The sequence below is a fragment of the Carassius auratus genome, chromosome 18 (genome assembly GCF_003368295.1).
Source record: "Carassius auratus strain Wakin chromosome 18, ASM336829v1, whole genome shotgun sequence".
Classification (NCBI taxonomy): Eukaryota; Metazoa; Chordata; class Actinopteri; order Cypriniformes; family Cyprinidae; genus Carassius; species Carassius auratus.
Window position 1 is genome coordinate 6,220,681 of NC_039260.1, and position 12,836 is coordinate 6,233,516.

The following is a 12,836-nucleotide window of genomic DNA, read 5'->3' on the forward strand; positions in this document are numbered from 1 at the left end:
TAGTATCTGGGTCAATGAGCTGAATAACAAAGTTATTCATTTATTGATCAGGCCCACTTCTTGCAATCCAATGCAGAGATAAACACAATTGCAATGAAAGGTCAAGCGCAAAGATCAAAAGAAAAGGTCAGCTTTTATAGTCCCACACAATTCAGCTGTTTAATTATATATCTGATTAGAAATCTCAAGTACACCCCCTATAAAAAAATATATTTGTCAAACCATTTGACCTCATATTTCATGAAGGGTTCATTTAAATTTTAACATTTACTGGAAAATAACAGTCAATATATTATATACAGTATTATGTTGTATAACTATACTAAAATGAGAACAAAAATGAGTGTGCAAGAGTTAGGGCGTAATTAAGACTATTTTTTTTTTAACACAGAGCCCTTGATATTTTTAACCAGATACAGGTGCTATGCATCAGTCACACTTGAAGGCACACATGACATAGTTCAATGTGCATGTGATGATATTAAAATTAAGATAGGATACACAGAAACCTAAAAGGAGAAATAAACAAAGGGTTTTTTTAAATGAGTGAATTGTTAGATTCTTATCAAACAGTGTGTTTCATTGATAACAGTACTATGGTTAAGTATAAACACAAATGAGCACCACAGAGAACACAGCGTGTTTGCATGAGCGTGGGTGCTAAGGTTTTCACCATTTCCTGTATACTGAGTGTGCTACAGACTTTTACCATATAGGGCTGTGGCAGATAAAGGAAGGAGAAAGAAGAAGCATCGGAAAAGAAAGAGCGAACCCTCATGCCTCAACTTGCAGATTGGAGCTGCCACAAAAAATGACTACTCTTACAGTCAGAGAAACCTATCGATGGTAACGTTTCTCTCGGGTTGTGTCTGTGTTTAACCAAGATACACAGAGCTGCAGTATATGACCTTTCCCTGCAAATAGTTAACATAATATGCTAACATTAACATTTAACATTTACACAGTTATTTAAAGGTAAAGATAAAATGTACAATATAATTAGCAAGCTAATGGTTGCACAAGATAAATATTAGGCTATGGGGAATTTATAAATATATTCAATTCAAGTTGATGTACATATGGCAGAAATATATGGAAAAATCAATTAAAGACGTAGCAGTAGGGTGTATATACAGTACATAGGGTTATGTGTGAATGGGTTATATCACTCATTTAGCCATTTTTGTTATAGAATCATCGCAGCATATTTAAATATCACAGTTTAGAAATAACTCAACAGCACATTAGTTATGCTTCATGAAATAAATTAGATTTTTTACTTCTCTCCACATGCTGTCACGATTGATTCTACTTGCTCAGTTGGCACCAAACTTCCACAGAAACAGCTAAATTAAAAAATGCCTATGCCTGTACAAACCGTAAGCAGGTTGGTTTGCAGCACAATAGCTGCATTGTTGCGGTTTACATCTGCTCATTAGGACTTCTCTGTACACACTGACAATGTACAATTAGGTTGCAAAAACCCCTCATGTCAACTTCACATAGTTGTCCACATGTGACCTGCAAATTAATCATTTAATTGATTTAAACGGAATGTGAAGAGGTATGAGGGTTAGATTTAAGTCTTGGCATGAAAACCAATGCATCTTTCAGATGCCTCGCTCTAGCTATACAGTAATATAGCTATAAAATAGCTTCTATATTAATTTTGAATAGTAGTAAATATCTCTCTGTGTGGTGGCTGGTTTTGTCTTCAAAAGAACTGTAAAAAAAAACAAAAAAACATCTACACTGTGGGAGCAGTCACAAAAACTCAGCTTAATAAACATACTAAATGATGTTTAGAAGATGTAAATTAAGAAAGGTTTTGTGAGGGATAGATGGGATAAAGGATGGAAATCCATTTAAGTTAAAAGAACGTTATATTCATGAAATAAAACAAATGTGTGCACGTACATTTGACAGTTAATAATCAGCTTCCACTAACTCGAGAGAAGTAAGAATCTCAGCCCTGAGCACTCAGCACTGACACAGAGTTCAACAAGCCTCCATGCTGGGCGGATGATTGATGCGCATGCGCAGAACATTCAATGCGCCGCCGTCAGCTGCTGCGCTTCATTCATTGTTTTTTATATCGCACAGACGTGAATACTATCCTTTCCAACTCATTTGACTAATTTCATTTCTGTTGTTGTTTCTTCTTCTTATTATTGTTATTTTTTACTAACACTTTCAGTGTAAAGAAATGCCCTTAAACGGCTTCTTTTAAAACTTCTGGTTAATAAAACTGCTGAGCGTCAGCCGGCATCACGCCCAGTTCTCACATGAATCTCATGCCCTTAAAAGGCGTTTTACATTGTCTGCTGAAAACCCTACGGAAAAGACAAAGCTGATGATTTAAATAACTGTGTTAGTCTGCCCTCTTCTGGACAACAAGAAGCAATACTAACATCAAACTAATTACACACACACACTGTTGGGAAGGATACTTTGGAAATGTAATGTAAAGGTTACAGATTACAAGTTACCCTATGTAAAATGTAATAAATAGTGTGTAACTATTTGAATTACTTTATAAAGTAACTGATTACATTTGATTACTTTTTGATCACTTTAAATGTATAACGTTTTTAACTACAAACCCGATTCCCAAAAAATTGGGACACAAATTGTGAATAAAAACGCATGAATGCAATGATGTGGAAGTTTCAAATTTCAATATTTTATTCAGAATACAACATAGATGACATATCAAATGTTTAAACTGAGAAAATGTATAATTTTAAGGGACAAATAAGATGATTTTAAATGTCCTGGCATCAACACATCTCAAAAAAAGTTGGGACAGGGCCATGTTTACCACTGTGTGGCATCCCCTCTTCTTTTTATAACAGTCTGCAAACGTCTGTGGCCTGAGAAGTTGCTCAAGTTTAGGAAGAGGAATGTTGTCCCATTCTTGTCCTTCTTTTACTCAGCCGTGATGTTATAATTGATGCAGTATGTGGTCTGGCATTGTCATGTTGTAAAATTCAAAGTCTTCCTTAAAAGAGACGACGTCTGGTTGGGAGCATATGTTGTTCTAGAACTTGGATATAACTTTCAGCATTAATGGTACCTTTCCAGATGTGTAAGCTTCCCATGCCACACGCACTCATGCAACCCCATACTATCAGAGGCAGGCTTCTGAACTGAGCGATGATGAACAACTTGGGCTGTCCTTGTCCTCTTTAGTCCGGGTGACATGGCATCCCAGTTTTCCAAAAAAAACTTCACATTTTAATTCGTCTGACCACAGAACAGTTTTCCACTTTGCTACAGTCCATTTAAATGAACCTTGGCCCAGAGAAAACGCCTGAACTTCTGGATCATGTTTAGATATGGCTTCTTTTTTGACCTATAAAGTTTTAGCCGGCAACGGCGAATGGCATGGTGGATTGTGTTCACCGACAATGTTTTCTGGAAGTATTCCTGAGCCCATGTTGTGATTTCCATTACAGTAGCATTACTCTATGTGATGCAGTGCCGTCTAAGGGCCTGAAAGATCACAGGCATCCAGTATGGTTTTCCGGCCTTGACCCTTACGCACAGAGATTGTTCCAGATTCTCTGAATCTTTTGATGATATTATGCACTGTAGATGATGATAACTTCAAACTCTTTGCAATTTTGAGAAACTCATTTCTGATATTGCTTCACTATTTTTCGCTGCAGCATTGGGGGAGTTGGTGATCCTCTGCCCATCTTGACTTCTGAGAGACGCTGCCACTCTGAGAGGCTCTGTTTAGACCCAATCATGTTGCCAATTGACCTAATAAGTTGCAAACTGGTCCTCCAGCTGTTCCTTATATGTACATTTAACTTTTCCGACCTCTTATTGCTACCTGTGCCAACTTTTTTGGAATGTGTAGCTCTCCTGAAATCCAAAATGAGCAAATATTTGGCGTGACATTTCAAAATGTCTCACTTTCAACATTTGATATTGTCTCTATATTCTATAGTGAATAAAATATAAGTTTATGAGATTTGTAAACTATTCCATTCCTTTTTTAGTCACAATTTGTACAGTGTTCCAACTTATTTGGAATCAGGTTTGTATTAATCATTTTAAAAAACATGCAAAGCAGGCAGGGTTAACAGCGGGATTCAACACAAAATCAAAACCATTCATCACTTGAATTAAGATAATAATAATTTATTTAAAGCACAGCCACTACAAAATCAGACTTTAGCACCTCTTTTTACTTTGAGATCATTCTGAGGTTAAATGCAGATTTAAAATCATAACAAGAAATAGTTTAATATCTATGATACTGTTTTATAAGTTGTGATCGGCAAATCAAATATTTGGATATCTATGGCAGAAAACACTGATATCTAACAATGCCTTGGAAAAACAATTAATTTTAAAAAAAAGCATATACATAAACCCAAATAGGAGATGAAATAGTTATTGATTAAGCATGTGTACTAAATTCCAACATTGGTTTCTCATATTTTAAAGCAGTCAGTGCAATATATGAAAGAAATCAATCAGACCTGTCTGTAAAAAAAAAACAAAAACAAAAAAAAAAAACACTGATGTAACCCCCTTTTTAATCATCAACATTTTCAAAAGTAACTTTAGTTTAATAAAAAAAAAATCTCAGTAACTGATTACAATTACATTGTTTATGTGATTACATTTCATACTTTGGTTACATGTAACTAATTACTCTGCCACACTGTGTGTGTGTGTGTGTATCTATAAACAAATTATGAGCCAATTATAATACATGTTATAATTATGTAATATTCATAATTATATAAATTTAGCCAAGAATTGTTCTACTCGCTATATTACTGTACTATACTGTAGATTTATTACTTATTTTTAAAATGTATTTATTTATCTATTTATTTTACACTGTTTTTCTTTATTCAGTGGACCTCTAACACTTTCTTGTGGCCCCTCTGGGCCCCAGACCCCAGTTTGGAGAACCGGATTAAGTTATTTAGCAGTATCATATTTGTTTTCTATGTAGTCTTTAAAACTTTAATGCAGATACTTTTCTATAAAATCAGACAGCATTTGCCATGAAAAAGAAAGTATTACACAAATGTTTGCATTACCTTATTAGAAATAATATTAATAAAATATAATATTCCTGTAAAAACTAAGATTAAAAAGTAATGGCCGTAGAAAAAGTAATTACTTTGGTGTTTATTTTAGTACTGGTAAATGTAATAGTAGCCTTCGATTTTATTATTTTTGATACAATTTCCAGCTAATTTGCCTCTAGGAAAACCACTGTAACTCCACCGATGACGCAGCTATGATTTAGCCAATCACAGCGCGTTTTGTTTCTCTCCATTCATTGGTCGTCTGCGCGTGATGTAGTGCAGAACCAGGAAGAAAATAGTTTCTGCGTGTATCTACTAGAAATATATAGGTATTTTTTATACATATATATATATTTTTTCTCCTTCCTATCGAGCTACTCCTGTCATCTACCCTCCAGTCCAGTAGGTGGTGGTAAATGCTCCTTTAAATTGGTTTGCCAACCGCCAATACAATTAAAAGACAAAGAAGTGTTTTGTTTACACCGTGTGATCGTAAATCGAAATGTCACACTGAACCGCTGAGCAGGACTGAAAATCCCACTTCAGTCATTCATAACTCAACTGTATGCACTGTATTTAAGTTTTTCCCATTATCACTTAGTTTCAGTCGGTAGCTCGATACATATTTAATGTATTCTGTTGTGCCCATGACACTTAATTCCACGAATTAGCTCGTTTATCTTTACATGCATTCGTGTTTTCCTTCAGGGTGATGGGGAACGCTGAAAGTGTTGTAGCGCAGAAACGACTGGCTCGTTTTCGTCCGGATGAGAGACCTGTTATAGAGGGGATATTTGACAGGCTTCATGGATCTGGCTCCGCTGTTTCGTCTGAAAAAACGGGGAAGGTTTTATCCTTAGACGTATTTAAGGTAAACAATACATTGAACTGGATATGTTATACTACTATACTATACTAGTGCTGTAGTCTGTGTGATAACATTTATTTGTTTAAGTTTATTGACGATTATATCGTTGTTAGCTTTAGGAAAGTTTTCATGACACTGTCCTTAATGATTTTGTGTTCCGGTGTGAACCAGGGTTATTATATTTAAAGCTAAAATAAATAACTAAAACTGATATGAAAAAGTATATAAACTATAATACTAAAAACAAAATATAAAAATCAAGTGTAGCATTAGTTCTGGCAGGTCACGTTAGTCAAGCTCGAATCAGCTGACTCTCAGCTGATCCCCATCTGTCTATAGGAATATGACCCCTATATACGCATTTATATATAAGGTCCCTCAGTATTATCAGCAGTTTTCGCATTGCTCAATAGTTAATTAGCCTTCTCCATCCCCAACTCCTCCTCTCAGTCAGGATTCAGCCTTCTGAATCTAGAGTTGTTCCGATTCCGATACTAGTATCGGAAATATCTCCGATACCACAACAAATTCTGGCATCGGCATCGGCGAGTACATGAACCCATATACCGATCCGATACCATTTTCTTAAAAAAGACCTAGTTATGACCGCAAGCTTTGCCTAACCGCTGCACGGTTCTTCTTCGCTGCTCAAAATGCATTGAAAACACAGGAAGTTGTGCTGTGTTGCCACAAGCAACCCCTGTTTAGAGCAGCGAAGAAGAAATGAAAACGCGTTAGCAGCCCTTATCTATATATGACTGGATCACTCATCACATTCTAAACTGCCAAAAGACAGTGAAGCCGCTTCTATATTATAGATCAGTGGTTAGCAGTATGTCTCTGTAGTACCGGTAGTTACAGACTCTCGAGTATATTCAGTACCGGCAACTGCGTTCAGTCGCTTCCGTGTAAGTCAAAACGCAGGGCTCCAGACAGTAGCCGAATATATACTAGTGTCTGTGAATATTAAACTGCAAAATACTATTTAAATATTACTCCCGCAAAATCTACATCTCTGTGGGTGACTGGCACAGATGCGCGAGAGCTCGCTGTTTTGTAGTCTCTGCTGTGTGTCATGAGGACACGAACGCATAAACCGTCACTTCATGAGAATTTACCGTTTCATTTGAGAATACTGTCATATCATAAACACAGACACTCAAAGATCTTCATGGCAGCCCATTAAAATAAATGTTTGGTTTACATGAGTAAATTGACAATATATAAAGCTACTGTTGTAGCCTACAGTAATAATAATACATCTCTATAATAATAATAATTATGCCTAGATGGTTGCTTGTTTTTTACTTGTTTTTTACTTGTTAGAGATTATCTGATTAATAGATCTTTTTTTATATTCCTAGACTTATTTGTTGCAGTTTTTTTATACAGTTATATTGTAAAACTTAAATACCTTTTTTAGTTTGCGGTGTTAGATTTTTGGCTGCATTTGAAGTTCTTTTTTGCATAAGAAAATAAATAATACTGTCAAATTCATGTTAGATAATAAAAATACTGTAATAAATACAGTAGTTCACCATGTATTTGTTCATGTTTTATTGAGGGATCTGTCTGAAGCACACCATAAAAAAATTCTAGCAATTTACACAGGGCTAGTAGTATATACAGCTGTATATACAGATATACACCCAGGTATCGGATCAGTACTCGGTATCGGCCGATACCCTGAGCCCAGGTATCGGAATCGGTATCGGGAAGAGAAAAAGGGTATCGGAACATCTCTATCTGAATCTCCTTTGAATCAGACTAATTCTAAAATGTATACATAATGATTTAACTTTATCAATACTGCAATACATTCATGTTGGTTCCATTTTGCTTACCCTGGTGAGTTATTGCTGCTAGAAGAGCTGCATGATAAATCGCTTGCAATATTTAATGGACACTTTGTATGTAAAGCTGGTTCTGTAATCAGCGGTAAATTTCCATTTCCTGATTGCTTTCACATGGCGCAGAATTAACTACACAGAGCTGTTGTTCAGTGACAACTAACTTCTAGGGTGCATTGTTGTGCAGGGAGTTCGTGCCTAGAACAGAACCATACCGCCAATCCAAATTGTATGCTAATTGTCAGTCATCTTCGACGATAGTGGTCCAGACAGAAATGACAAAACTTACACCAAAATTACTGAAATTTTAACAAAAATTACAACGAAAAGTAAAATATAAAATTCGAATTATTGTACTATTATAGTATCCAAGTTATAATAAAATAACACTGGCTTAAACTGAATCTTTCACAGACCAAATGGGAACTGATTTAGAAAATGCCCACATTATCCACATACAGTAATTACTTCCTCATGGAAGGTTACAGTTATAAATAATTGGGTTTTGTTATTGGATAAGCATTTAAATGTTGTCTAGTATTATTTGTAAAAGGCAGAAGAGTATTGTAGAATATCTAAAAATAAGCATGGGATAAAGGTAAATGTTATGACTGGTAAACTGATGCAAGTCATTCAAACTATTGTTTAAAATGCATATCTATGCTAACACTTAAAGGAATATTTCACCCAAAAATTTACATTTTGTCATCATTTACTGACCCACATGTCATTACAAACCTGTAAAGATTCTTTCTTATGTTGAACACAAAATAATATATTTTAAAGAATTTTGAAGAATTAAACAGTTGTTGGTCCCAATTGACTTCCATAGTAGGGAAAGAAATACTATGGAAGTCAATGGGGGCCATCAGCTGTTTGATTACCAGCATTCTTCAGAATATTTTCAATGTTCAAAATAAGAAAGAAGCTCATACAGGTTTGGAATGACAAGAGAGATCCCTTTAACACACATGCATATTGAACTTTCAGTTTTCCTTTTATTCGTTTCAGATGACAATGGCAAAGATGGCCTCAGAATCAATGATAAAGAGAGTATTTCAGGGCATACACAGCATTGATCCAGGAGTGCCAGTGCCCCCTGGTGATGGGATAAGTCGCGAGCAGCTGGTGATTTTCTTGGCAGATATTCTTAGGGGAACTGCAGAAGAACGTGCACCTTTGGTCTTGGCAATGGCTGAGGGTGCAAAGGCTACTGCTACCACAACTGAGCAGATCAGAGGTGTAAGTATCACCAAAATCGAATCATACAAAGTGTTTCAGTATTGGTATTATTTATATATTATTATAATATTCATACATTTTTATATTTTTAGTTTTCATTTTATTTTTGGTTTAAGTTTTAAACCATTTTGTCTGTTTGTTTATATGGTTTTGTCATTTAATAATTTCTATTTACATTTATTTATAAAAAAAAAGTTTCAGCTTATATTTTATTTTAGTTTTTTCAGCTTCATTTTAATTATTTTTAATGGCTTAAGTGAAAAAGTGAAAGTGAAGGTGACGTGACGTGACACAGCCAAGTATGGTGACCCATACTCCATATTCGTGCTCTGCATTTAACCCATCCAAAGTGCACGCACACAGCAGTGAACACAGACCCAGAGCTGTGGGCAGAAATGTATGCTCAAGGGCACCTCAGTCGTGGTATTGCCGGCCCGAGACTCGAACCCACAACCTTAGGGTTAGGAGTCAAACTCTCTAACCATTAGCCACGACTTTATTTAACTATAACAACACTGTTAATTAAAGCCACAGTCAGATAAACCACTTAGACTCATGATAGCCAAACTCAATTTAACAATAAAACATCTCAATTCAATATATATATATATATATATATATATATAATTTTTTTTAAATTTTTTTTTTTATGAAATAGTTTGTGGAGGACCTGGTTTCAGCTGCAGTGCAGACTCTAGCCCACAGGGGGAATCTGCGAGCTTGGCAACCTGATCGCATGGGTGATGGGCCTCAAGGTGTTAAACTTCTGGCAGAACAGCTGACCTCTGAATTAAAATCTTCAGGTTTGTAACAGTAACATAATAAACACTTTTAAATTCAAATAAAAATGAATTATATGACTGACAAATGATGTGTAAATTATGTATATATATATATATATATATATATATATATATATATACAAATATAGTAGTATTAAACTGTTTTAGTTAATGATAACAAAACTGTAACCAACAGATATAGTGCACACCAAAATAACTATTTAATATAATTAGTCCTTGTTGTTTCTGTAGATCAGAATACGTGTGATATTCCTTGTCTGGAAGACTGGCTGTTCCGGATCCCAGCAATGGCCATGTTTTTGGAGCTGCTGATTGGCGAGGGTCTAGGAGTTGGGTTGCCCTCCTGTCCTCCCCCAACTCTGTTGCCTCTGTGTCAGTACGCTCCCTGGAGTGACCTCCGTTGTCTTTTGAATATACCTCTTCTGATGTTCCTGTCACCTCAGCTGCCAGCTGGATATAGTGCCCCCTGGAGGTTGCTGTTCTCCACAAACATACATGGGGAAAGCTTCACCCGGCTGGTGGGCAACTGCAAAAATCGGGGTCCCACTGTCATTTTAGTAAAGGACACTAAAGGGCATATCTTCGGGGGCTTTGCATCTCAAAGCTGGGAAGTCAAACCTCAGTTCCAGGGTGAGTTTGAAAAAAAAAATATATATATACAGTGTTATGCATCACAACTAATGTTTCTACTTCTTTTTGCACTAGGTGATTCGAGGTGCTTTCTCTTCTCCATTTTTCCATACATGCGAGTGTTCAACTGCACAGGCTATAACAATCATTACATGTACTTGAACCAGGGCCAGCAGACTATGCCGAATGGATTGGTGAGATAAATTTGAAAGGAATAGCACTCAAAAATGAAAATTTGCTTAAAATTTACTCACTCACATAGAATCCATAGAGTTTTTCTTTTTTGGAACAGGTTTGAAGAAATTCAGCATTATTGTACATCACTTCCTCACCCTCTGCAGTAAACGAGTGCCGTCAGAATGAGAGTAACCCACACGATTTCAGTCCATCATCTCTTGTAAAGTAAAAATCTGCATGTTTATAAGAAACAAATCTTTCATTAAGGTGTTTTAACTTTGCATAGTCCATAATCCATAATAACGCTTAGTTCCTTCAACTAAAATTATGTGGATTATTGTGATGTCTTTATCAAATGTTTGGAGTCTCATTCTGGCGGCACTCATTCACTTCAGAGGATCCGCTGGTAAGCAAGTGATGTAATGCCAAATTTCTCCAAATCTTTTCAGATGAAGAAACAAATTCTTTTACATCTTGGATGGCCCTAGGGTGAATACTTTTTTCAGTTTTCATTTTGGGGTGAACTATTCCTTTAAAAAGCTTTAATACACTATGGAGCAAAGAAAACAATACATAATTAACTGTCTTTTTAGGGTATGGGTGGTCAGCATGGCTATTTCGGCTTGTGGTTGGACTGCGATTTTGGAAACGGGCACAGTAGGGCTCGACCACGCTGCACCACATACGGCAGTCCTCAGCTCTCAGGAGACGAGGACTTCAAACTGGACACCGTGGAGGTGTGGGCCGTCGGGCAGCTACCTGAAGAACAGGAGCAGGTCTGTGATAGAAATGTTACTATAGTGAATTTTATATTTTTGGAGTGTGCATTTTGATTCAAAAAGTGTTTGTGTTGACGTTCAGGATGAGAAGAAGAAGAGCGTATTAGATGCAGATCCTGAAGTACAGGCCATAATGGAAATGACAGGGAAGACCCTGCACAGCCAAGGCCTCCGGGAACCTGAGGAGGACGAGGATCAGTGAGGAAGAGAAAAAAGAAGACAACGAGTAGATCAAACCAGCAGTATTTCATTTCAGTGTTTGGTTTGGTTTGTTCTTTTACACTAATGTAGATATAGAGGAAACTTACTTACTGAGGAGTTTATACAGTGTAGTTTTTATGTTAATATGCAAAAATCCAGGAGCTGGCTTCCTGCTTTCTGTGAAATATTAAAATGTGCATACAAAGATATTCTGTCAAATACGGTTAAACACTGAGGAACGACAACGTGTGACAGAAGTCTACATTTCACATCAAGTATCTGGATTTCATGTATTTGGATTTCGTCTTGACTGATATATTTAGTGTGTTTAAACTGGAAGATTCACTCATTAAATGGAAAATAAATAAATACATAGAACATCATTTGTTTGCTTATGAATTGTTTCATCCCAAAAAACACCTGCCAAATTCATAAATGTGGAAAAATGCATTTCTCAGTTTCTCAGTTCTCTTAATCTTAAAGATTAATTCATCGGTAATTTCTACTTGATTTTAGGCATTTTCAGAATTTTGTTAATTCAGAGTGGTTGGATGCTGTGTAATGAACTTTAAACTTTATCTTTGATAGATGCTGTATCTATTTTTTTTTTTTTTTTTTGAGGCCTTGGTATATAAAAAAAAAACTTGCAGATAACTGTTTATTGTTTGCTGGTTATGGTGAGTTATTCATATCATTTAACCACAAACAAGCCCAAATCATTCTGTTCTAAATCAAATGTGGTATATAGCAATTAAGCTTTTCAGGGTGAAGTGAGTTATATTTTTACAGTAGTATCCATGGTTATATATATATATATATATACGTGTGTGTGTGTGTGTGTGTGTGTGTGTGTGGCCTATATAATGTATTTATTTTTTTACATACACTTGTTACAAACGTAACATAACTCTCTTCTCGCCTGTGAACTTGTCGCATCACGTAACTTAAAAGCGATGTTTATTTTATAGTCTGCCGAAGCTTTTTCTCTTATTCGCTTGTTTAAAGAAATAACAAGCTTTTGGGTACTCGGTCATTAAAATAATTTCGGACGACCAAATTTCCTCTACTAGCCAGCGCCCAGCTGACAAAAAAGGTGCTTTCATTTTCATAACGCCTCAAATTATATTTAGAAAGTATGCTTATATTTTTAGAGTTAAAAGATGGTTTAGGGAATTCAGCTTGGATTTAGAGTTATATATTTCGTTTGACATTATGCTACAGAATAT

General features: G+C 35.8%; 1 protein-coding gene across 2 annotated transcripts; it reads left to right on the top strand.

Moving 5' to 3' along the window:
• The first annotated feature begins 5,320 nt into the window (after window positions 1–5,320).
• LOC113118237 (MTOR associated protein, eak-7 homolog) lies at window positions 5,321–11,993 on the top strand. Of its 2 annotated transcripts, none has more exons than XM_026287275.1 (8): window positions 5,321–5,389; window positions 5,769–5,931; window positions 8,790–9,020; window positions 9,679–9,823; window positions 10,055–10,453; window positions 10,529–10,647; window positions 11,224–11,406; window positions 11,492–11,993. In XM_026287275.1, exons 2-8 carry the CDS (start codon window positions 5,773–5,775, stop codon window positions 11,609–11,611), a joined length of 1,356 nt encoding a protein of 451 aa, XP_026143060.1. In that variant the 5' UTR covers window positions 5,321–5,389; window positions 5,769–5,772; the 3' UTR covers window positions 11,612–11,993. The 2 variants fall into 2 exon arrangements, with proteins under 2 accessions (XP_026143060.1, XP_026143059.1); XM_026287274.1 differs by lacking the exon at window positions 5,321–5,389 and adding an exon at window positions 5,482–5,623.
• Window positions 11,994–12,836: the final 843 nt, after the last annotated feature.